General features: G+C 49.3%; 1 protein-coding gene across 4 annotated transcripts in view; it reads right to left on the bottom strand.

The window, feature by feature from the left end:
- The window catches only part of SAMD4A (sterile alpha motif domain containing 4A), a 111,480-nt gene that overhangs the window by 32,589 nt on the left and 52,480 nt on the right, over nucleotides 1-26,411 (bottom strand). For all 4 annotated transcript variants that reach the window (XM_065063160.1, XM_065063158.1, XM_065063159.1 and 1 more), the window contains exon 3: nucleotides 10,180-10,698. In XM_065063160.1, the coding sequence (XP_064919232.1) occupies nucleotides 10,180-10,698 (519 nt within the window). The remainder of the gene's footprint in view (nucleotides 1-10,179; nucleotides 10,699-26,411) is intronic.

Here is a 26,411-nt window from a genome sequence, read left to right on the forward strand (position 1 = left end):
ACACGTGGAGCCACTCGTTGGCTCCGGTAGGAATTGCTGTTATTGTATGTTATTATTATTCACTCATTTGTGCGGCAGCAGGAGCGGGGTTCCACCTAAAGAGGTGTAGAGGCAGCTTTTGGTGGTTGCTCAGGTTGCTCAGAGCCCCATCCAGCCTGGCCTGGGATGTCTCCAGGGATGGTTCATCTACCCCCTCTCTGGCCAACCTGGGCCAGGCTCTCACCACCCTCAGTGAAAAAAATTCCTTCCTCATGTCCAGCCTGGATCTCCCCTCCTTTAGTTTAAAACCATTGAAACCATTACTCCTTATCCTAAAAGGTGCTGCCCTAAACCACGCTGCTCTCTGGGTAAACGCAACGCCCTGTGATCTCCAGGCCAATCAGTGTGGTTTTTCTCCTACATTTATACACAAACCACAGAGAAAACAGTGTTTGCCCCTGGGGAATCCCAGCCCGTTAATAACAATGCCGCTGTGCTGTACTAAGCCTCCGTAATTATCCCAGAATTCACTGATTTTTTTTGGTCTCCTGGGGGAAATTCCTCCCCTGCTCGTGGATCAAGGCAGATACGCGGCGCTGGGATGCAGAAACTCTCCTTCCTATGGTCCTTTCCACCCACAGGAGATGTCCAAGAGCATCTGGTCCGCTCAGGCTGCCTCCCCCAGGCGCTACTCAGACCCCGGTCTGAGGAGCATCTGCCTGCTGAGAGCACGGACAGCATCGCTTTCTACCACGTGTCACACTTCAGATGGAGAAACCCTTCTATCAGTTACCATCTCTTCTGGAGGCCAAGCTGGAAGATGTAAAACCTCTATGTAGCAATATGCAACCTGTGGGAAACCGGGAGTAAGAAAAGAAGGGGCTCAAGCCAGTCGAGTGGAACGGCTGAGTGTGAAACCTCTATAATCGCCCCAAGAAAGTGGGATCCAATAATCCAATGGAGTTGTTAAAAATCTGTGGAGTGCGTACAAGGAGATGGCGTGACTTCAGGAGTGAAAATATAGAGGAGGACAACGTGTGTCTTATCTGATATGCAACCCACAACGTCATCATCAGGTTCTCTTTCCTCTCTACTCTGCCCTGGGGAGACCACACCTGGAATATTGTGTCCAGCTGTGGCCCCTCAGTTCCAGCAGGACAGGGAACTGCTGGAGAGAGTCCAGCGCAGCCACCAAGATGCTGAAGGGAGTGGAGCATCTCCCGTGTGAGGAAAGGCTGAGGGAGCTGGGGCTCTGGAGCTGGACAAGAGGAGACTGAGGGGGGACTCATTCATGGTTATCAATATATAAAGGATGAGTGTCAGGAGGATGGAGCCAGGCTCTTCTCGGTGACAACCAATGGTAGGACAACAGGTAATGGGTTTGAGCTGGAACACAGGAGGTTCCACTTAAACCTGAGAAGAAACTTCTTCATGGTGAAGGTGCCAGAGCCTGGCCCAGGCTGCCCAGGGAGGTTGTGGAGTCTCCTTCTGTGCAGACATTCCAACCCGCCTGGACACCTTCCTGTGTAACCTCATCTGGGTGTTCCTGCTCCATGGGGGGATTGCACTGGATGAGCTTTCCGGGTCCCTTCCAATCCCCCACATTCTATGATTCTATGAAATTTCACCCAGAAAGAAACAGGACTTTGCTACAGCACTGCAGCTTTTTCCATCTGCACTGACTTATTTGGGGTTTACTCCCCCCTTGTCTCTTTTTATCCACTTTCACTCATTGAAAAAAAGCCATTTAGTCCTCCTCTCCTGTAGGCACCATGACCTGGATTTTGCAAGACAAATTCCTCTGGCCTCCAGCCCATCGCAGCACCCTCCCTCCAGGCTGCCAATGTCTTATTCCTTCTCCTCTATCGTCGTCGTCGTCTTCTTCTTCCTCTTCTTCTTCTTCTTCTTCCAAGAGCCTAAAATCTTACCAACTCCAGGCGAGAAGAAAAGCCTGTTGGGTCTCTGAGGGCTAAACGCAGTATCCAGTTCCCCACATGAGAAGATGTAAATAATACCGGGTGGTTACTGGTCACAGAGAGGAATGGGACAGCACAGCTGCTATCACACAACGCGTATTAATTCTTTCCTATTATTGCCCTAAATTAACTCAGCTCAGCTTCCTACAAATCAAGGGCTTATGCATCCTTAAAAATCTGGTCTCATCATCCTCCAAAAACACTCCTGATTGCTCAGATATCGCCTCGCGTTTGAGTTATGACACAGATCTCTGCGCCGGCTAACAAGGGACTACACTGCTCAGCAAACAGCGGGGGGACTATGGTTACAAGAAAACATTAAATTCGGAGCAGCCAGCCTCAAATAAAATTGCATAACGAATGGGAACAGCAAACTTGAGGGCAAAATAAAAATTAAAAAAACCCACCAAAATTCAGCTTCAAGGCTGCCAAAACAGAGCCATTGATTACAGCACGTTTGATCCATCTGCATGCAAAGAGCTTTGCTGTGGAGCTGAGATGGAAACAGTCTTAATATAGCTGCAGAGAAAATATCCTTCTTGCACTCTCCTAACTGCACTTTGATAGGAAGCAGCCACAGAGCAGATGGTGCCTATATATAATCACCAGACCTATTATCCCAGCCTCTTTTAGTAATTTGAAGGATGTGATAACCACAAGGAGAGTGGCAAATATTCCCCCTCCCTCCCTTCCCCCACTAAGAAAAATATATAAAAAAATAAAAGAGGAGGAAGCTATAATTATGGTAACGATTAAGAGAATTTCCAAATGGAGTAAATAACTATTTTGTGCACTGCTCCTTCAAACCAGAAGTCAAAAGTTAATTAAATAGCAGCATGTTACTGAGTCAGGGGAACACAGCAAGTCCCTGTACAACGCCGCAGTCAGGAGGGAGACCGAAGTCGCTTCGGATGAATCCAAATCCAGCACCTCCCTCCCTCCCTGCTGCCCTCCTGCCATTCCCTGCAGCTGCTGCTTGATGGCAGGGGGAAGGAGAAGCTCATCTATCTCCATTACTTTACTTGCCAAAGCCCGGAGTTGCACGGTTCCAAAGGATGAGCCCATGGGAAGGCAATTACCTCCACGGGTTTCTCACCACATGAAGATGCGCAGGAAAACATCACGAATCTGGGTTTTTTTTTCAGTTAACAGCAGAGGTTCTGAGCAGCATCCCTGGGTACGTGGCTCCCAAATGGAGCCCCCGGCCTCACGCTGACGTTGGCTCTGGTGGTGACACAAAATGCAGAGGGGACCCAAGGGTGCTCATGGGGAGATGGGAAAAGCAAAGCTTCCCTCAGGGGAGCAACAAGCTCTTATGCAATGAGTAAACAGCTTTCTGTTGTCTGTGCCAGTATCTGCCAGGCAGCAGGATGGCTGGTAAAATACACCTGGGTTTAGGAGGGTCCATCCATCAACAAAACCTCCTGGTCAACTGACACATGAGACTGTTGAGGGGTATGGAGAATTACTGGGGATGTCTGACTTTGCTCCAGAGCGTGGAGAGCATCAATCAGCTGCACTGTTGGCTTCAGCACCACTTCCAGGTCAGAAGTGTGATTCACTGGCAACTGGAGTCCCCAGAACCACAGGATAATGCAGAAAACCATAGAATCACAGAATAGTTTGGGTTGGAAGGGACATTCCAAGCCCCTCCAGTGCCACCCCTGCCATGAGCAGGGACATCTTCACCAGCTCAGGTTGCTCAGAGCCCCGTCCAGCCTGGCCTGGGATGTCTCCAGGGATGGTTCATCCACCACCTCTCTGGCCAACCTGGGCCAGGCTCTCACCACCCTCAGCGCCAACAATTTCCTCCTCATGTCTGACCTGAATCTCCCTCCTTTAGTTTAAAACCATCACCCCTTGTCCTGTTGTAACACATCCTTCTAAAAAGTCTGTCCCCATCCTTCTTATAGGCTCCTTTTAAGCACTGCTGCTTCTTAATGCCCCTCCCTGGGACACCTGGGCTGCTGTAAGGAAAGCGGAGGCAGAATCGGAGCTGCAAGTTTCAAGCTCTCCCCACACCCAGACCTGCAGGTCGAGGACGGTGTCCTACCCCCAGCACCAATGGACAAGCAACGTGCTAACGGCCGTGCAAAACCAGGGCACGCTTACAGCTGGTGATTGCACCAGCACTTCACATGCCAAGAGGGTGGGAGTGTCCCCAGGTGCTGCTGGAATAGAGGCTCCCAAATTAGGTGGCCTCATTCTAGCCAGGAATCCACAGAGCCATCGCTTTGTGTGTAGGGTATGTGAATTTGGGAGTGGTGCCCAGTATGGAGATGTGTGGCTACTTGCAAGGATAGAACCTTGCGTGTACTAATACCAGGTCTGGAGGAAGCAATGGAGCAGTCCCAGGGGATGCATGTGTGACACGTGCTCTTCAAAGAGTGGTGGCCACTGCTCCTCCTCCTCTTCACCAGCCACCCAGACCAACCACCAGCCTCCTCAACGCTTTCCTGACAACGGGGCTGTTTGCAACGGCAGGTTATTTAAGTGCCTGAAAGCATCCTTTGGTGTTGAGCTGCTACAGGCTGTACATGTGTACCCTGGGGTCACTTGTGCCTGTGCGAGATCAGGATGGGTATGGCAGGCAGGATATCATCTCTGTCTCTGTGCTGGCTGATGCCTGGGCTAACACCAGCTCTGCTTTGCCAGCTGCAGTCCCCCAAAGGCATCTACTGTGGGCAACAAACTTCTTCTGCCCCAAAGGCTGTGCATGGCCTGGGAGAGATGCTACCTGTGAACAGCAAGTCCTGGCTGAACAGGAGAGACATCATCTGACATGCTGGCCTGGGAGCTACGTCCAAAGCCAAGTGCTTGGCAAGGGGCACAGAACCACAGAATCATTTTGGCTGGAAGAGACCCTCAAGATCATCGAGTCCAACCATTAATCCAGCCCTGGCACTAACCCATGTCCCTCAGAACCTCATCTGTGTTCAACCCCCCCAGGGATGGTGACTCCAGCACTGCCCTGGGCAGCCTGTTCCAATGCCCGACAGCCCTTTGGGGAAGAAATTTTTGCTTATATCCAGTCTAAACCTCTCCTGGCACAACTTCAGGCTGTTTCCTCTATTAATTGTTACTTGAGAGAAGAGATCAACCTCTTCCCGGCTCCAAGCTCCTTTCAGGCAGTTCAGAGATCAGAAGGTCTCCCCTCAGCTCCTGTTCTCCAGCTGAACCCCCCAGGTCCCTCAGCCGCTCCATCACACTTGTGCTCCAGCCCCTCACCAGCTCCATTCCCTCCTCTCAACTCGCTCCAGCACCTCAAGGCCTTTCTTGGCGTGAGGGGCCCAAAACTGACCCCAGGATTTGAGGTGCAGCTTCACCAGCACCCAGTCCAGGGGTCGATGGGTTACTTCCATGACACCACATGAATCTCCTCATTTTTTTTTCCTTCCAGTGCAGAGTGTGCTATTTGGGAAGATGACAGGCAGGCTCATTAGCTCTGATGTCAGTCTAAGACCCTCATGGAGATGCATTACAGGTGGGACCTCAGCACCAAGTTGCCCTTTGTTGGTCACCCCCCTTTTCTGGCCAAAGACACAGAGAGAAGAGAGAACATCTGGGAGCAAAGAGGTAAAGGGAATGTGCCAAAACGGGCTCAAAGGAGGAACAAAAAGCAATGGGAAGTCTCAAGGGCAGAACAAGTTCTGACCATCACTCCAATACAAGAGTCCATCAAGACACTTCAGTACACTGGGTTAGGAAACACTGAACACAGCAACACGGATGCTGAATGGTGACAGACCAGAAGGTTGGGCCAGCCAAGTTTCCTGGCCAAAATGTCATCACACATCTTCACCTCGAGCCCCTGTGAGCAAGTACACAGAAGCACATCAACTACAACCATCCTGGCCAGCAGGCCAGCTCACAGAGAATGGGAAAAGCTTGCTGTGGTTTGACTTTGGACACCTCCCTGCTAACCAAAGGGTGAGGGACAAGGCAAACCGAGTGTCCTCAACAGCAGGAATGGACTTTGGCCATAAAACAGAGCTCTGCAGGGACCACTCAAGAGCAGTAGTAGATTCTCCCCAGCATTGCTGATACCCCAAAAAGCCATTGCTCTTGTCCTTGGCTGCTGCTACCATCTCCAGTGGTTGACAGCTTCCAGGCTGAGCCCAGGTGATTGTTCATCTCCTGGCCTGCTGAGTGATGGTTTAAAGACCTGCAGATGGTATCTCAAAGGGACCAAGTGCTTTGAATTTATAGAGGGGACAGGAAATCTGGATCTGCTGTTCAGAGCTGGAGTAGAAGACTATGGTTGGACTTGAAGATCTTAAAGGTCTTCTCCAACCTAAATAATTCTACGATTCTGTGTTATCCTTGCTCTCGGTCCCATTTGTTGTTGTATTTGTGCATATTCTGTGTGGATTTGAGGAAACAACTCTGCTCACATGTTATCCTTTTGTACAATGACTCTGTTTTTAAGCTACAGAATTAGCAAGCTATTGTAGTGATGAGATGCTGGCAATGTGGGTGACTCTTTGAGATGTTCTCTGATGGCTACATGTAACACTAGAGGGCATTAGCAAGACAACAGATGCCCCCATCCACTACTACTGAAAAGCTCAAGTGTAATAAAGGCCATCAGTAAAAGAGAAAAGAAGCATCTAGTCCAACCCCTGCCATGAGCAGGGACATCTTCACCAGCTCAGGTTGCTCAGAGCCCCGTCCAGCCTGGCCTGGGATGTCTCCAGGGATGGTTCATCCACCACCTCTCTGGCCAACCTGGGCCAGGCTCTCACCACCCTCAGGGCCAACAATTTCTTCCTCATGTCCAGCCTGAGTCTCCCTCCTTTAGTTTAAAACCACTACATCGATACAGTAAGTAATATTTTTATCCCCAGGTTATACAGTGGGAGCAGAGGACCAAGACACTTGTCTGGCAGATGCATGTTGGAGACAGGAACCCTATCTTTACCTCTTTAGCTGTGGTTCAATAGGCTCGTTATTGCCAACCAGAGTATTACTCCCTCCAAACTTTGTGCTTTTTTCTTGCTCGCAGGCCTTACAGTGCAGTTCAGACCAGTGTCCCTGCATCCCACTTTCTCAGTGCTGGACAAGTGTATTTAACAGCAGACCCTCCTTCTCCTCTGTACATATTCCCTTCTGATCATGCGGAAAACAGAGGGTTAAGCTACGCTGTACTTCTGCTTGACAACCAAAACGCATTTGACATCACATCGTACTCAAGTGGAACCAATTACACAGGGGAAAGGAGCTGGAGCCTCCATCCAAGAAGCTCTCGGTCTGCAGCTTTGCACGCCAGCTGCTTTTTTCTGTCCTCTCAGAGTTTCCAGGCCCCATCTTCACCGCACAGGCATTGTGCAACCCGGGTGTTTTGCAACCACCGCCTGACTCAGCCGCAGAGCCGGGGCTCTGGGCTTCACCCTGTCCCACCACGCCTGGAGCAGCTCTGGCCTCCTGCCCACTCACGCTCCCGAGCCCAGGCCGAGGCTACTTGTACTCCTGGCACATAAAGCTGGGTTTAAAGTTGCAGGTCAAGCTCTGCGGGATGGGCTGAGAAAGCAGGGAGAGGCCGTAATGGTGATGCAGTGGATGGGAATGAACTTCCAGAGCTTTGGATGAGTCCATACCCTCAGATCACTCCAGACCCAAACCCATCACTTACGATGCTGGTCCCATCCCTGGATCACCATTACTGGTGTAAATCTGGAGTGACACCTTCAAAGTGCTCCAGACCTGCCCTGTAAAGGCTGGAGGACTCCACCATCTCCTCAAACCTCGTCTAACATCAGCCAGTGCCATTAAGAAAGAGAAAGCTGGAGATGAACCAGGCCTGAACAAAGTTTCAAAGCCTGGGTCTAGGTCAAGTCAAAGACGAGGGCAGCACAAAGCAAAGCGTCACTTGAGCTTCAGCCACCCATATTTAAACCTGACACCATTATAGCGTTACACCTAATTATGCCACAAAACCAGGTGAAAATACCTCGAGCAAAATCACCACGTTACTCCTCCGGGAAAGACTTTGCCCCATTTTGGCATCAGGACCAGGCGGGTCAGGGAAGGCTGTGCCCTGCGGGGTGTTCCTGGATTAAGCCCCTGCCCAGATAAACACCTCCAAGAGACAGAATTTAAAAATAATAACATTAAAACCTAAACAAACAGGAAGAGTTTGAGGGCTTTGCTTTGGAACAGAAGATTAATGGACGTATTGATTGACTCAAGGGGCTGGGACAAAAGCTGACAGCCGTGTTTATTTTTTAGCATCTGTCTGTGGACTCACTGTGCTTGTGTCTGAGCAAATATTGCGTTAAGGAAGCTTATGAACTAACATATGAAGTGTGGTCAGGTCGTCTCCAGCTCAGCCCGTGGGCTGTCTGAACACGCTACCACCAACATTTTGAATTTAGGGAAAACCGCAGCAGTACAGCGGTTCGGGCGCTGCTGAGTAATTCGGCTGTTGCCTGGGTTTCTGCACCTTGTGCTAATACCTGGGGACTCTGTTGGGCCAGAGGTGGGTCACCAAGAGGTATGTGCATGCAAAAAGGCTCGAAGAAACACAAAGAGGTTTTTGAAAGTGTCCTTTGAGACCTAACGCACCTTGTGGAGCTTCAGCCATTGCCAGTGATGAACCTGCTGTACCCATCAGCCCTCCCTTGACGTGAGGAACCAGGTCCCTTCCGAAGCCACCTCCTTCCAGAGCCTCCAAACCACCAGGGGAATGCAACCACGAGGAAGAACCCCCCAAAATTAATCACTGGAGAGGTTTAACAGACTAATTGCAAATACATCCGCAGTTCTTCTCACCCTGCCCCCTTGTCAAGCCTTTCACCCTGGAATAGCTCAGCTCCGCTCCGCAGTGCAGGGACCCAGCCCTCGGAGAAGCTGAATCACACACAACCCCATGGCAGCAGGGGCCAGGGCTTGAAAGATGGAAGATGAGATGGGGATGATGTTCAGAGTCAGTGGAGAAGCTGAGACCCTTCTGCTAAATCCCCCCTTGCGCTGCCTGCAAGGATGGACCCTGGACAGGCAGGGACCAGGGTGCTACAGCACTAAACCCAGAGCCACGCTTTGTATCATTGTCGATTTGAAACACCACCTAAAAAAAGCATTTATTACAGCAGAGGGAAAAACCCAGAAGCCTTAAGTGACCATTTTAAAGCTTTCAGCTCTTTAATTGTGGCTTTCCACACGCTGATAGAGAAGCCAGCGCCCTCGCCGCAGGAAGCCACTTCTCCCTGAAGTGCTCTCTGCATCCCTTGTATCTAAGGAGATGCCAAGCATCCTGGAGAGAGAGACCTTCTGAACACCACAAAGTGAGGGAGGACATCCAGCCTTGGTGAGCTGGTGACAGTCACCGCAGGTGACAGCAGAGGAGCTCCTGGACCCCCCTGAGAAGATGTTTCGTTTCTCCTCTCCCAAGGATGGCTCACAGGCCTCAACAGCTGCTTTAAAAAGCAGTTACAGCTGCACCACATCTCCACGCAAAACCAGTGATAAACCTCCCGCCACGGTGCTCTGCAGTGTCCCCGAGTGTCCATGCCCTGGGCTGAGCTCTGCACCACCCACCGCTCCCACCAAAGCCTGGCAGGGCCTCCACGAGGGAAGAACAACCCAAGTCTCCTGGAAAACACTGAGGATTGTGCATCGAATCCCCCGGATCACCGCCACCTTCACACCTCTATGCGCTACAGATACAACAGGACGTTTTCAGATACACCCCAAAGATCATGGATACCAACCTTGCTTCCAAAAACGATGCCTGCACTTTGGGGGCCCCCAATCCCAGTTCCTCCCAGTAAGACCCCAACTCACTTCTGGACTTGTCCCAAGTCCCCAGCTCACTTCTGGACTTGTCTCAAGTCCCCCAGCAAACTTCTGGTCATGAAGCATCAGCTCCCCATTTGCTTTAGGAACACTTGAAATGTGAACTGTAAACCTCGATGGAGCTACGTGAAAGAAAAAGAGCTGCCTTCAATAACACATGTATTTACCCTTACAGCTTCTCGGCTGTTTTTCCCTCCTCTCCAGCTGCCAGGTCTTTAAAGTCTCACAGGACTAGAGAACCAAAAAATTAAAAAAGGCAGGCAGGAAATAAAAAAGCAGGTAGGGGAAAGAAAATAAAAGAAAAAGGTAGTTTTTCTATGGCCCAGATGAACCCAGCCCCTCTGCTAACAACGGCAAAGCGATCTTCTCTAGCAGGATGAGGGGACCATGCTGTGGGTGGCCGTCCCCAGTGCTTCCCGTGGGTACTTACTGGTGCTTGTGCTAGTGCCGATGGTGTTGATGGTGGTGGGGACGGAGGAGGAGGAGTAGAGGGGCAGATGGCCGTTCTCGCACGCCAGGTTTTTGTCCTGCCAGCTGGAAGCGCTGACGCTTATGCCCGAGTCTCGAGAGTTCTGCCATCCGTTGAGTTTGTCATCGGAGTTTTGTCTTTGGTGATAGTAGTGCGTCTGCCCGTAGTCCACCGAATCCGAGCGACCCCTGCTCTGGCCGCCGAAGCCACCCGACGTGCGGTCCTCCAGGTGGTTGAGCCACATGGCCAGGGCGCTCCTGTCCTCCAAGGAGGTGGCGGGGTGTATCAAGGCGTAGGACAGCAGCTGTCTGCTTTCCTCGATGTGTTGGTTGTGTTCGATTGAGTGGGCCAGGATTTTAGGCAAGAGTTTCATGTATTCGACTTTTGCCTCGATGTTTCTGGGCTTCAGTAAAGGCAGGTGGGTTAACAATAGGGAAATCACTTTATCCTTGGATTCCTGTTGCCATTGGTTAATGATTCCTGTTGAAGGAATAGAAAAGAAAACAAGAAGAGAATTGAGCAATTGGCAAACGGAGCTAATAAACAAATAAATAGGCCCTGGCAGGGTAAATACGACACACCAAAGGGATGCCTGATGCGTGATGCCACTGAGGGACCATCTGCCAGGCAGGGGGGTCATCAGTCTCCAAAAACCCAGGTCATGGCAAAAACCCAGGTCATGGCAAATTGTGCCGAACTGGAGGCCCAGAATTACCAGACACTCCTGAAATCCACTGAAAAAGCCAAATTACATCCATCTCTACAGCCACGTAGCTCCCCTGCTGTTGCCATAACGTTAATCGAAGTCGCGGTTCAGCCCAGATTTTCTGTATCGCTGCAGATTACACAAAACACTACACAAAAGCACTTCATGGATAAACCTAACCTTTTGAAATCACTGGTTGGAAAATGGAAAAGCTCAAGGTTCAAACGACCTAACATGGGCAAGAGCTTTGGAGGGTGAAGGGAAGAAGCATCCCAGCAGGAGGGCAAGAACCAACCCGGGGTGTTGGTTCTTCCGCCAGTCCGGTGTGATTAGCTGCCACAAATGTATTTAGGAAAGGGCTCAGCTAAAGCAGCTATTGTTCCTCTCTTAGCTTATGGAAGATAGGAGAGGATTTAGAAGACCAAGAAAAAAAAAAAGCACAAACATAGGGTTTAGCATTAGAAAATATGCAAAAGGAAAACGCCAAGGAATTACAAACTGGTCACTTAACTCAAACTCCTGGAAAATTGATGGAACAAATAATGAAACAACCTATTTGTAAGCACTTAGAAGATAACAAGATGATAAGTGACTGCCGACGCCTATTTGTCAAGAACAATTTAATTTCCTTCTGCAACAGAGTAACTGGCCTGTGAACAGGCGCAGAAGCAGGCAGCGCCGTATATCTTGATATTCATTAGGTGCTGCCGCACGCGGCTTCCTCAGCAGCACACCAGAGAAACACGCTCGGGCGAAACTACCCTAATGTGGGCACACAACTCATCGGGAAACCATATGGAGAGAGTCGTTGCTGGTGATTCACCGTCACAGACTGGGAGGACGTGCTGAGCCAGGAGACGTGTCCTGGCCGTGACACTACCCGGTGTGTCACCGCTGAGACGGGTGATGGGATAAGTGTGAATACATTTATTATTACTTATTGAATAATGTGTAGGTATCATGCTGGGAGAAATGAAAACACTCTACAAAAGTGGATTAGAACCGAAACAATGGTGAGACCAGGAGAAAAGTCGGAAAAAACCCAGCTGTATTAAGTAGGTGCAAGCACAGAATGATAAAACAGTTTGGGTGGGAAGGGGCCTTCAAAGCGCACCCAGTGCCACCCCTGCCATGAGCAGGGACATTGTCGAGGGTTTAGATTGCGGGGTGACAATAAAACCCTGGCAGACGTATTGTTAACCTCCTCTCCCCCCCTTTCCCCTTTTGCCCCACCCCCTCTCCCCCTTCCCACTCAGCACAGGCGATCGGGAGGGACAGAAGGACAGAGAGAAGAGAGCTGGAAAAATTAAAAATGTTTTACTAATGCTACTGATAAGAATAGAGAAAATAATACAAAATATACAAAACCAATCCTTAAAGTCCCAGCAACTGCAGAGCCGGCAGCCAAAGTCCTGGACTGGACTCTGCAGCCAACCGGAGCTGGATTCAGTCTCTCACTAGGCCTCAGTTCACAGGGATGACTAGTAAGGTCCTCTCCTAATGTCGGCCATAAGCAGAAAGGAAAAGAAGAAGGGACGGGATCCTCATGATCTCCCACTTTTATATGAAGTATCACGTGAATGGGATGTTATACACAGTTGGTCAGTTTCTTGGTCACCTGTTTCTCGTTGCCCGTCTGGCGAGATGTCCATCCATGCTTATCAATAACTTCACATTCCATTGCTATGTTTACCAAAACATGTATCTGGTTCTCCAGGAAAATGCAGCTGATATGAAGCTTTAGCTGACAGGCAAATTCACTAAAATAGAAACTTGTTTTTTAACAAAACCAGGACAGACATCTTCACCCAGACCAGCTTTTATGCAGGTGGGAACAAATCGCTGTGCGGTACCAGGCGGGGAAGAGCCTGGGGTTAGGGAGCATCACAGACTCAACACCAGTCAAAAAAAGCCTTGTTGCACACAAAACCAGCACGGAGCGGCCTGTCATCGGTCTGAGAGGTGGAAGATTGATGTGGTCAATCCGTTCACCATGTCTCCTGGGGATTTTTAGTAATAGGCTGGAATTGCAGCAAAGGTGAATGAGGTTGGACATGAAGAAACTATGTCATACAGGTTGGGGTAGCGATGTGCAGGGAGAGACTGTCTGTATGTACATGGTGACATCTCCATCACCCGAGGTTTTTCTGAACAGCTTATACAAACACCAGCCAAGGGTAGCTCGGGATCTACATAGACAACACGGCTGACAATTCCCAGCCCCAGATCAGCCTCTCCTCCAGTGTTCACCAAACCCCTCTATGAAGCCTCCAAACCTTCAGTCCCTGCAGCAGGCTGTGTCTAAGTGTGTCACAACTAAACCATCCGGTGAAAAAGGATTTCCGTCTGTTTGCTTTAAAACCACTACCCAAAACTTCACCAAATGAAATGACCTGAATTCTCATATTATTAAAAGAAACCCCAAAACTTTATGTTCTCCCTCCCTGTCTGCTGTGTCCTATCCATACAAGAGAAGAAGCTGCTCTAAATCATTGATTTTCCTTATACCCTTCATGTATTTTTGCTGAAGATGTCCCTGTTCATTTGCAGGGGGGTTGGACTAGATGACCTTTGAAAGTCCCTTCCAACCCATGCTATTCTGTCATTCTATTTCTGAGCTAGGGTAACCAAACTCACACCAGCGCAATGAAGATCTGAACGTCCATCTATAGGATCACCCATGAGGTTTGCTCTTGGGAGGATCCACGCTGGCATCCAGCAGCTAACTCACCCCTTCCACCACCCCATGACCCAGAACGGAGCTACTACAGGACGGTCTTTTCCCAATTAGGGCCAAACCTTGCAGGTTGGTTCCTCCACCCAACCGGGGTGAGCAGCACTTGCCCCTCCAGCTTCACCTTCCAAGTTTCAGGACATGAAACTATTTTAATAGGAAGCCACTAGATGGCTTGCTGGAAACACCGACAGCTCTCACTGGAACTTTCTGCAGTGGTATTTACTTCTCCACAGACCCATCCCTCCTCCAGAGCTGCTTCCCAACGCAGCCTGCCCAAGCCATCCCGGGCCACCGCACCGAGAAGCACAAGCTTTGGTGGAGAAGGAACCGCCTCATGTGCAGCAGAAACGAGTTCTAGTACTCTGTGTGTCCTCCCATACCCATGGAGATGTTGAGAGGTTGTTTTGGTGCTAAAGAATGAGATTTGGAAAAATAATAGCCTAAGTGAAGCTGTAAAAATTACACAAGTGTAGCAGAACGTGAAGTCCATTCCACAGCAGGGACGTGACATAAACCTTCTGATGCATTGCACAGCAATTTTTATCTTGGGTCATAATTCACCATCCCGAGCCCTTCCAGCTGGCCAATATTTTTTTGCCAAAAGCACAGTGGGACTGAAACCACCCTTTGAGAGATCCCAGCACAACCAACAGTGTTGGTGGTCACCAAGGGGTGGTGGTTTTCAGGCAAAATTTAAGGAAGGAATGTTTGCCCCTGAGGGTGGTGAGAGCCTGGCCCAGGTTGGCCAGAGAGGTGGTGGCTGAACCATCCCTGGAGACATCCCAGGCCAGGCTGGACGGGGCTCTGAGCAACCTGAGCTGGTGAAGATGTCCCTGCTCATGGCAGGGGGGGCACTGGGGGAGCTGGGAAGGTCCCTTCCAACCCAAACTGATCTATGATTCTATGAAGCTCTCCACCCTGCGCCAGGCTCTACCAACTGAGTACAGGGTATTCTCGACAGGAGGAACCTCAAAACACTTTGGAGCAGCTCAGCTGCTTTGCACAGAATAATGAAATGCAGGTATTGTCCAAGAAAGCAAGACGAAAGCCTTAACTACCTTTTGCTTTTGGAAGCTCTAAGGGGGACATTGCATCTAAATCCAAGGATGATTGCAAACAGCATCAGCTCAGGCTTGACATAAGTCACTGTTGACCACCTCTCTTGTGACCACTTTCAAGCCCCAACATGGGAACCAGCAGCATCAGGTTGCCAGACATGGACACAACACGACGCTGTTTATCACCTACTGTGGACAAGTCCCTTGGGCAGGTTGCTTGATTTTGAAATGCTACTGGTTGCACACAACACCTCCAGCACACGGGGCACACTACTCAGACCTCCCCCTTGCACCAACTGAAGGCTGAGCGTTTGTTCACCAGAGCATCACCGTATTTTCCATATGCAGATGTAATTCTGCTGCAAGCAAAGCTCTTTGTCATGCTTAATATGATTTATCTGTCCCCTCTCTCTCTTGCTTCTTGGCCGGCTGCCTGGGAGGTGAAAACCCATCTTATTTTCTTCCCTCTTCCCGCAGAGGGATGTTGCCCCTTCCCTTATCACCCCACATTTTATCATGGCTGTCGAGGCAATTTGGGGAGGAGGAGAAGGATGGGGGAGGCAGGTGGCCCTGGGCAGATTCTTCTTCCTTGCGCAGGGGTGGCTGAGAGTGAAGTTCATTGCTGAAGAAACAAAGGATGATGCCACAGCTGCTCCTTGGGAAACTCACCTTAGACCTCCAAGAGATCCGGGGGTTTGAAATAACAACCCCCAGAAGATGGAGCACTGATCTGAAAGCTCATGGCTGGTGAGAGGCTGGGAGCAGGAGCCACTCTCCTGCTCAGCCAGCAGCAGGATGTGCACAATTAAACAAAAATGGAAAATAATTAGATCTGAAAGAGGTTTGGCTCCCTCTGAGATGTGGCGGAAGGTCAGGCTTAATCCTATCTGCCAGAAAACGGAGGGATCTGGAGTGGGCGGTGCAGGAGGAGGAAAGCTGGAGCTGCTTCTGGGTGTGGGGAGAGGGGCTGGTGACCCCTCCAAAACCCCTTTCCACCGTCTCCCTGAACACAGGAGCCCCATTTCATCTCCCTGCCCGCTGCCAGGCACTCCTGGACATCTGGGACTGCTTTAGTTAATGAAATATAACAAGGGCAAGTGTACAGTCTTGCATCTGGGTAGGAACAACCCCAGGTTCCAATATAAGTTGGGGAATGACCTATTAGAGAGCAGTGTAGGGGAAAGGGACCTGGGGGTCCTGGGGACAGCAGGATGACCATGAGCCAGCACTGGGCCCTTGTGGCCAGGAAGGCCAATGGTACCTGGGGTGGGTTAGAAGGGGGTGGTCAGTAGGTCAGAGAGGTTCTCCTGCCCCTCTGCTCTGCCCTGGGGAGACCACACCTGGAATATTGTGTCCAGTTGTGGCCCCTCAGTTCCAGCAGGACAGGGAACTGCTGGAGAGAGTCCAGCGCAGCCACCAAGATGCTGAAGGAGACTGAGGGGTGACCTCATTAATGTTTATAAATATGTAAAGGGTGACTGTCAGGAGGATGGAGCCAGGCTCTTCTCAGTGACAACCAATGGTAAGACATGGGGTAACAGGTTCAAACTGGAACACAAGAGGTTCCACTTAAAGTTGAGAAGAAACAACTTCTCAGTGAGGGTGGCAGAGCCTGGCCCAGGCTGCCCAGGGAGGTTGTGGAGTCTCCTTCTCTGCAGACATTCCAACCCGCCTGGACACCTTCCTGTGTAACCTCATCTGGGTGTTCCTACTCCACGGGGGGATTGCACTGGATGAGCTTTCCAGGTCCCTTCCAACCCCTGACATTCTGGGATTCTGTGATTGCCAGAACCAGGCCTGCTGGATCAGCCATGGTGAGGATGCATCCCAGATCTGGGCTCCCACATCCCAGGGTCCTGGCACGCTGCCTGCGGTGGTGTACGGGGTGGTGGGAACTAATCAAATTACAGCCTCATTAGTACCCTGGGTGCTGCATCAAGGATGCCTGATGCTCTCCATCACAAGCCCCAAAGTTAGAAACTCCACCTTGCTGCTTTGAAACTCTGCAAAACCGCTCTCCTGCCTGTTGCTGTCATTGCACCCACATCTTCTGGAGATGAGCCAAAATGACACCTGACCGTGAGCACCCTAAAGAGCCAGGTCCCCTCCCAGCCCTGTGACCCTCATACTGGCCAGGGATGGGAGCTGCTGGTGGCCCTGGAGCAGAAAATCCCAATTTTCACCATGGGAGAAGCTGAATGAAGGTGGGATGTGAAACTGCCTTCTAATGTAGGATTACTTAATACATATAATTTTGCTGCCACACAACACATCTGATGCATGTGCAGGCTGTCTGTGTATAAATACAGCCCCAGATACAGCCAGGTCCTGCTTTCAAGGCTGAAACCTGTGCTGTGCTATGAATAGGTCCAATACTATCCCCGAAACTGGAGTTTTCTGCCTTGGAAAAGAGGTGATGTTTGTCAATTTAATAAGCTCTCAACAGTTTTCTCTTTCAAAAATCTGCTTAATCACTTCTGGATCCCTGCAAACTGTTAATTATCCCTACGTCCAGTGATGATGGATCCAGCTTCTAACACCACACGCCGTGACGGCTCTTCTTGCCTTTACTTTGAACCTCCTGACAGATGACGGGGTTATTTCAACCATCAGCGAGAGACATGGAGCTCCTGAAGCCGTTAATGACGTACCGGGAACCACTGCAGCTTTCTGAAGGGTAAAGCCAACCCGGATTGGTAAAGGTAGGGCTGGGCAGTCCCTGCGGGCATCTGCAAAAACCAGCGCTGGTGCCTGCATTTAGAAACCTTTAAGTACCAAACTGCCTGTTTTTTTCCTTCTATTTTTGATTTCTGCAAACAGACCTATAGTCTCCACCTTGAAAACACCGACCCTGCCTGGAGGGATGGCCAAGAGGAGCTGTCAGCACAGGCACGCGAACGCATCTGTATCACCAGGTGACACATCTCCAGGGAACAGCAGCAACGCATGATACCTCTCAAGTGCTTAAAAAAATCCACCCAAAACCAACAAAACCCCAACCAAGATAAACCTTTTCATTCTGAAAGCAGAGCTTGCGTTATCCTCCTGTTGTCACGACTTATCACATCTCACAAGTGAAGCAGACAAATATGTTGACTGGGGCTTTGGTGAAGAGGTTGAGATGAATGATGTGTAATTTATGAGCTAGACAACAGCTTATCATGAGTAACAAGGACAACAATTAAAGACTGGAAGTGCTTTAAAAACTGCCCAAGGATTTTCCGAGTGACAAAGAGTATATTTAAATAGCAGGCATGGTTTTGTTGCTCCACAATGGTAAGTTAGTGCATTTAAGGGCTCCAGTTGTCAGTAAATTGCTCTTAAATTAGTGTTTTATTATACCCTTGTTTTCCATTTAACAACATTTTCCATAAAGTTCTCAAAAGCCCATTCAGAGAATTTGTCCAAGCAAGAAATGACTAAGAGTTAGATACGTGCATCTGAAGGGCACCCACTGAACAAAGCACCCTCACAAAAGGCTGAATGGACCAGCACCCTCAGATGGGGACAAAAACCACAAGTTTGTACCAAAAATTTAGGCTGGGATCCCCGATCTTTACAAAGTGACGTGCTGCAGCATCAGAGACTGGAGGGAGGAACTGTGTGCTCCTGGATGGCAACCAAGCCCTCCTAGGGATGGATGACACCAAGGTTTTCATGTCTTGGATGGCCAACAGCAAACCAGAAATCCAATCTGTGCTTAGGGAGTTTGTCCTGGTTTTGTTAAAAACAAGACCAGTTTCTCTTTTCATGAACTTTTCTTTCAGCTAAGTTCTTCTTAGTAACTGCACTTTTCTGAAGTTGGCTACATGTTTTGGTAGACATAGCAATGGAATGCAAGGTTGCTGATAAGGACGCACGTCCTGTAAGTGAGAGGGGCAAGGAGGAGCGAATTGAACAGGTGACTAAAACTGACCAACTAAGTATTCCATCCCATCCACATCATAACACCATATAAAAGTGGGTGATCATGAGGGTCTTGCTCTCCCTTTGACTATGGCTGGCATCTGGGAAGGACCCTGTCTGCCATCGCTGTGATCTGAGGCCAAGTGACAGCCCCTGCATCCTTGAAACCAGTTCTGGTTTGCTGCAGAGTCCAACCCAGGACTTCCAGGTGCCTGCCCTGCAGCTGCTCAGTTGCTGAGCTACCATGAAAATTCAAGATTGGTTTTGTATACTTTGTATTATTATCTCTGTTTTATTAGTAGAATTATTAAAACTTCTTTAACTTTTTTCCAACTTGGAAGTCTGTCTCTCTTTTCCTCCTATCGTCTCTTAGTGGGAAGGAGGGGAGGGCTACAGGGGAGCTGGGGCTGACAGAAAGCATCTGCCATGGTTTATTGTTGCCCTGCAATCAAACGGTTGCAGAGTTTGCAACTGCTTCAAATGAGCCTGAAATTGGTGGCCCCAGAGCAAGCGATGGCTATTTCAGGGTTTGCAGGAAGGTTTTGCAGGAGGCTTTCCTCAGCAGCTCCCAGAACAGCTTCCCATTGTTCACTGCTTCCTGGATGACCGATGTGGCACCAGCTCTGGGCATTGGGCAGAAATGTGTGGAGGCACCCATTTTTTAGGCAAAGGCATAAAAATCAGTACCCAGACTCCTCCTGCTTCATAAAGACCCAGCAACACATCATTACCCACCAGCAGCCTCATATGTGCATGTGAGATGTTGAGCTTCCATCGAAATCCTCAAAATCTGCGGTAACCGAGGTCACCACCAGAGTCAGCCCTGGTATCTAACACCTATTACAGCTCCATGTCTGTCTTCACCACGTCAAAAGTGCTCGAGAAACCCGATCTTGCACATAAACGCAGCCCAAGAACCTCTGTCCAAAATGTCATCCCGCAGTGAACGGCCACCAAGAGACAAACCCCAACCCTACATCTACCGGCTATTTGTTCCAACATCTCCCAAGAAGTTCAGTTTGCCTAAGTTTCCAGTTGAATTTACATGGTTGAAGCTTTAATTTATCGGTTTTCAGCTTCCAAATTCTAATCTGAAATTAACTCCTCCTCGATGTCCTGCGTTTTCTCAAAGCTGTTGAGGACTCAGCACTCAAGTCACCTTCCATGTCCTGCCACTAACAGACTGTGGCTCTATGCTCATCAATCCTGAGCCCATGGCAACACTCCTGTCAGGTCTATGACTTCCAGCACTTGCGTGAATCGGGTCTTACTTGGCTTGGTGAAAAGCATGAGTGAGGTAGAAAGACCATACCCCATTTCACACAGTGTGGTTTGCAGTGAAGTTAAAGCATAAGAGCAAAAAATGAAGAGATTTCAACCACAAGTGTGAATTTGCACCAAGGGCAGGTTGCTGCCAGTCCCAGCCTTCCTGCAACTGGATTTACTGGTTTGTGAGATGGTCCCGTTCCCCACCACCCATCACACAAATCTTCTCTCTAATGCTGCTGTGGATGCAAATCTCTGTCCTGGCTCCTGCTGCAGCAGCTCAATTGAAGGTGAACTACAGCGTGTTTCCAGAAAAAGCGATTTAAATTATTATTTGCAGTAATTAGCACCTGCACGCTGACCCATTCACAAGACTTTGTTTGGGCAAATTTACATCATTCTCTTCCTAAATCAGCCTCATTCAAAAGATCAACATTAAAGAAAACAAAGTGAGAACCCTGCTGGAAACGCTCTCTGTACCCCATCCAGAGCACATCAATACCCTCGCCGTTAAACCTGGCAGCCTTCTCCCTCCACGAGAGGCCAAATAATAAGGATTTCAGCATGTGCCTCTGTTACTGCAACCAACGCTAATTAAAAGAAAAAAAACTCAATGATAAAGCTTATTGCAGACCTGGCGATTGCACAAGACAGAGATGCAAGCTGACATTGTAACGTCTGCGAACCTGAATCCTGTTCCTCCTCTCATCAGAATCGATGCAAACCCACGGCTAACACAGGCAAGAAGACACTGGTGATGTTCCTAATCACAACTACATCCAGAGGCTGCAGCGCGGTGTGTAAACCCCACCAACCTCCACCTGCGACATTCAAACAGGTTCGGATTTATGCCTGCGCTAGAGCTGACTTCAGCGCGGAGCAGGAAGACCTAATCCTATACGTCTGAAGGCAACGGGAGCTGTGCCAAAGAGCATCTGTGCCAAACAGCATCCATGCCAAACAGCATCCCTGCCTGCTGGATGAGGCACCCACGGCTTCCAAGCACCTCCTGCATCTCCACGCTGCAGCGGCCAGGAGAGGCCAGGTCTGCATAGAATCACAGAATGGTTTGGGTTGAAGGGACATTCAAAGCTCCCCCAGTGCCCCCCCTGCCATGAGCAGGGACATCTTCACCTGCTCAGGTTGCTCAGAGCCCCGTCCAGCCTGGCCTGGGATGTCTCCAGGAATGGGGCATCTACCACACATCTGTGGGACCTCTTCTTCCCCAAAACCACTTGTCCTGGCAGATAACACAGGATTTGACAGAGGAAAAACTATTAAAACCTCACCACCGGCTTTTTGGTTTCACTCCCTCCCATGCAAGTCTAACAGTCCAACTTGGGGAGATATCTGGGGGGTTGTGGCGAAGTTCCTTCCCTGTAACAAACTTTGTCTAGCAGGTAGGAACAGCCAGAATGTCTGCAAACCAACCCTGGACTTGGGGACTGCTCTTCGTGGCAATCAGGGCTCTGCACTTTCCCTCCTGGAGCGCCCACCCCAACAGCTCTGAACCTCCAGGTCCCAGGTGGTTGCACAGCTCAGCGCTACCCCAGCACCTTCAGTCTATAATGAGAGATAAAAAGGCTATCACTGAATTCTCCCTTTCCTTAGTGGGTCGGCTTCTGTGCAGATTTAAGAGCAGATGACCTCTTTGAAGAACAGAAGGACCTTTTCTTCATCAGCACCCATACGGAGAGGACAGACGGACAGCAATCTGCACCTTGTATCACGCAAGGCACGCACACAATCTCCCTTTTCCACCTTGCACCACGGCTTCGCAACGGTGCCAAGGAGAGCCAGCGCTCGACGGAAAATTTGCCGGTGATGCGTGGCAACCTATCAGTTCACACGGTGCTGTCTGTCCTCCGTGTTTCCAGCAGCTACATCACATTCTAAGAGGCTAAAAATACATTCAGTACTTTCTTAATGTTCCTTTTCCACTCGAACGGTTGCTGCAGAGAAGCTCCGAGCAGGGAGGGAGGTGAACAGACAAGTGCGGATGCAGGGAGGAGATGCCATAAAAATGGAGCAATAGGCACAGCATGTCCTGCACAAGGACGTGGCTGGGGATGTCCCCACTGCAGGAAAATTGGTTCCTTAGTTAAAAAAAGAGAAGAGCCCTACGGCCATCAAAAGTAACATACTGCAGGACTAAGCAATGACAGGAGTGCAGAGAACTTCACAAAGGGGCATCTACAACTACCTGAAAGGAGGCTGTAGCATGGAGGGTGTTGGTCTCTTCTCCCAAATAATAAGTGATAGGATGAGAGGAAATGGCTCAGGTTGCACCAGGGGAAGTTGAGGTTGGATATTGGGAACAAGTTCTTCCCCAAAGGGCTGTCAGGCATTGGAACAGGCTGCCCAGGGCAGTGGTGGAGTCACCATCCCTGGAGGGCTTGAACAGACACAGAGATGAGGTTCTTAGAGGTGAACTTGACAGTGTTAACAGTTGGACTCGATGATATTAAAGGTCTTTTCAAACCAAAACAACTCTATGATTCTATCTTCTTCATCTTTAATGACCGAGGTTGAGAAGCTCCCTGTAAATTAACTATGCAAAATCCCTTTGACTTCTTAAATGTAACAGTGTGAGTTTAACCACCAAAACCAATTCTGTCCAAAAGACACAACCTTCTTGCAATCACTCCCAACATCTCCCTGCATGCAACAGGCAAGTCCTTCAATGCCCATTGCCAAGGCAGCATGGAGGGTTTGCCAGCACAGCTGGCCACTTTTTGCCTTATTTTCTGTGCTACAAAAGAAGTGTGTCCTGTCTGGGCAGTGCTCTGAAATAACGGCAAGGATGAGGCAGATGTGGAAGAGCTCAGGGGAGGTGGCTGCTGCATCTTGAATTCACTTTGCTTTTGAAGAACAGCCAACTTCTTGCAGCTCTTCTTGGGAAGCCAGGCTAAGGAGCAGGCAACTATATGACATACAGCTTTTGGGGAAAAACAAACAAACACAATGCTAAAAAAACAAATTAAACCAAAACAATCTATGGGGATAAGACATGAATGCTACTCAACTCATTGCCCCTTTAACGGCAGTTCTGGGGCAGCAAGTTCAGCTGTTCACCACTGGAAGCTCCTCTCTCCATCAAGCTCCCCAAAGCAACAGCAGCCCTGTCAAGTGTCCTTTTTGTAGCTTGGGTCCTTTCCTTGTGTGGAAGAAATGGATGTCCCCAGGCTAAGCATCTCAGGCCGGGGCTACTAGATCTCACAGCATGGACTACGTTAGCAGGAGTTGCGGATTTTGGCACTGAAGCCAACCTTGAAGACAACCCTCAATGAGATCTTCTCACCCTGTCACCCCAAGCGGGCTGATGAATCCACCCCAGCAGACAGAGCAGGGAGCTCAGCACTGTCCATCCATGTTGTGAACTCAAAAAGGAGCAAAATGTCCATTATTTTGGTCAGAAACAGAATTAACTTGGAGATCCCTCAACAAAACACCCCCTAATTCATGCTGAGAGCCCCATGGACAGAAGAGCCTGGCTCTACTGTGCTGCAGAGCAAGTAGAAACAAGAAAGATTTCCATATTTTCAACACTATTTTTCCCCCTACCTTGTGCGCTTGCTAGAGCTCCAGTTATTAGGAGCCTGTTTGTACAAACCCAGAAGCACTATATTTTTAGCCCTGGAGAATCACAGGGCACGATCATTAAGTGTGCTTCTGCAGACAGCAACAAGAGCGGGGATTTTTCCTTCTCTAAATTGGCTGCAGTCACAACAGTTTTCAGCCCAAAGCAGACTTTCAGGAAATTCGGAAGGAGCGAGAGTCTTTTTTTTGCGTGACATATTTAATACTAAGCTGAAGTGCACTCCAATTTTAATAATGTGCATCTGATGGGAGGTTTCATGGATTTGTTTTCTAGGCCAGCTCTGTTACACACTTGTGCTGCAGAGCGTAATACCATGTATTATCACAACACTCCCTAGCAACATGACTTTTAATTTAGCGTAGAGCTTTTGCAATGTTGGGAGCATCTCAGTGACTCAGAACAAAGACGACAAGCTGGAAAACCTTATCAAAAGCCCCATAGGTGCCAAGGGAACCTACATCGCACATACAGTGGTATTTGAGCTCCTCAACGTGATGTGACCAGCACTGGTACAGAGAACACTTTGGGAAAGATGAATTTGTTTAACTGATTGCATAAACTGCGGTCCAATCAGCATGGTCTCATGGAGTGATGACTACATCAATGATGGCATTGCCAACAGGTGCGAAACAAGAGTGAAAATCCCTCAAGTTGTGTCCAAGCGCTCAGCACTCGGGCAGAAAAACATAGGATGTTCAATGTCAGAAATGAGAGCTCAGAGCCAGATGGGGCATCAGCAAGGATGAGGTACCACCTCCTCTCTTCTCATCCAGAGGCCAGGAGGAGGACAGACACTTCGTGGACTAACCAACCAACCAACCAATCAACCAGCCAACCAATCAACCAGCCAACCAACCAACCAACCAACTACCCACCCACCCAACCAACCAGCCAACCAACCAACCAACCAGCCAACCAACCAACCAACCAGCCAACCAACCAACCAACCAGCCAACCAACCAGCCAACCAACCAACCAGCCAACCAACCAACCAACCAGCCAACCAACCAGCCAACCAAGCAACCAGCCAACCAAGCAACCAGCCAACCAAACAACCTTCTGTGGAAGCTGCCCTGAAGAGTGAAGCCACCCTGACACTGGACAAGGACTCACAGCGCTGGTTTCTTCTCTACTTGCTGAAGCACACAAGCTCGTGGGCATCAGGGACATCACACTCCCAAGCTTTAGATGGGGAGGATGGTGTTTTTAAACTGTAGGAAAATAGTGCTATGGTCCTATCTGACAACAGAGAGCGTGCAAAACTTCAAAACCGTGGTCAACAACATGGATACCATCAGGTGAGATGTTTCTCCACCTCTGCCCACTGGTGTGGGAGAGCAGCAGAAAGCAGGAGCACCATCCATACAGGGTGGGTGGAAGAAAGCTATTGCAGCAGAAATGACACCAAAACGTTGTCCCTGGGCGGGGGGCACTGCTCTCAAGCCATAATGGGATGAACAGGGATGGATCCACCAGCCCTTGTGCATGCAACAAGGGGACAGAAATATCACAGCAGCCGTGCCAGGTCTGACGGACAAAGATATCCCGATGAGGTCCTGGGTCAAGTGGCTTTCGTTGGCTGCCGTGCAAAGTGAGCTGAGCTTCACTGGCCTGCAGCAGCAGCTTGGCCCATGGCAATGGTCAGCAAGGATTAACAGTATAATTAAACAGGCTGCTGCAGTTTGGGTCCAGAAGTCCCATCGTTTCTCAGAGCTCCTGAGCTCAGCAGCAGTAAAACCAGCAAGAGCAAAATGCTGCTGGATTTGCTGCTTCTGAGACACGGGGGTACAGCACCCTGCCCGCTTTCACTTACATTGGGGTTCTATTGCTCAAGTGCCTCCGCACGCCCTCAAATCCAGATTTTCAGTGGAATTTCTTAGGATGCAGGAAGCCAAAGAAATAAAACATGAGGTTTCTGTATCTCTGCTTTGAGCCTAATCCATAAAAAAACGCCCAAATCTCCCTGGCTTTCAGCGAGGAGATTACAGGCACAACCACAGGCACGGAGGAAATACTCCTCTGACTTCTTAATTTCAATTGCAAAAAGCCTTTTAGCAAAAGCTCTCAATTGAAATGCAGATAAGTTTCTACAAAGGCTAAAATAGAAATAAAACTATCTGAATGTCATAACTATGTTGCCTAACATGGATAAAGGATTTAGAAGGGGGGGGAAAAAAATACTAAAAATAAGTTATGAAGGGTATGTAAGGTATTGATATACAGCACATGGTTTAAACTGTTAATCATTGAACAGATTCCAGTATAAAAATAAAGAGACTGAAGCTGCACATAATGGAGGAGTTGGTCTATTTATAAACTTCTCTGTGCAAAGGGCAGGCGAGGGCTGGGCCGGCAGCGGGACAGCGGGCCCCTCCCACAGGGCCTATATTTTGAGGGAAAATAAGCAGATTTTTTTAACAAATTATTATTTTTAAAGCGTTGTCAACAAAACCCAACTGAGTTGCCCAGGAGCTTGTGTGCCCCAGCCATGTGAGCAGCATTTGCAGCTCCCGCATGTGACAGTTCTCCCAATTTAGCCAGTAACTGACTCCCTCTGACCTGTAATAACACCGCTCCCAAATTAGAGCCCTTAATTTGACTTGGCTTCGGTCCTTCCCTCCCAGCGACATAAAGCATCCTTTATCCCCCGGCCGTCCGCGAACATCCATAATCCCGTCCTTTCGCAATGCCAACTCAAACTCACATTTAGCCTTTTCCTTTGATTTTATGTTGGGGGGTTACGGAGGGATGGGGGGCGCAGGGAGCGAGGGGTAAGGGAAAAAAGCCTGGTGGAAAAACACCAAGAGACGAAACCAAAACAACCAAATCAGACGAAAATTCCAAGTTGGTGACATTCAGCTGGAAAAGCTCAATGACTCACATGCAAATAAAAAAAGCTGCCTAAACTCCCTGCTGCAT

Source organism: Columba livia, chromosome 5 (assembly GCF_036013475.1).
Source record: "Columba livia isolate bColLiv1 breed racing homer chromosome 5, bColLiv1.pat.W.v2, whole genome shotgun sequence".
Taxonomy (NCBI): Eukaryota; Metazoa; Chordata; class Aves; order Columbiformes; family Columbidae; genus Columba; species Columba livia.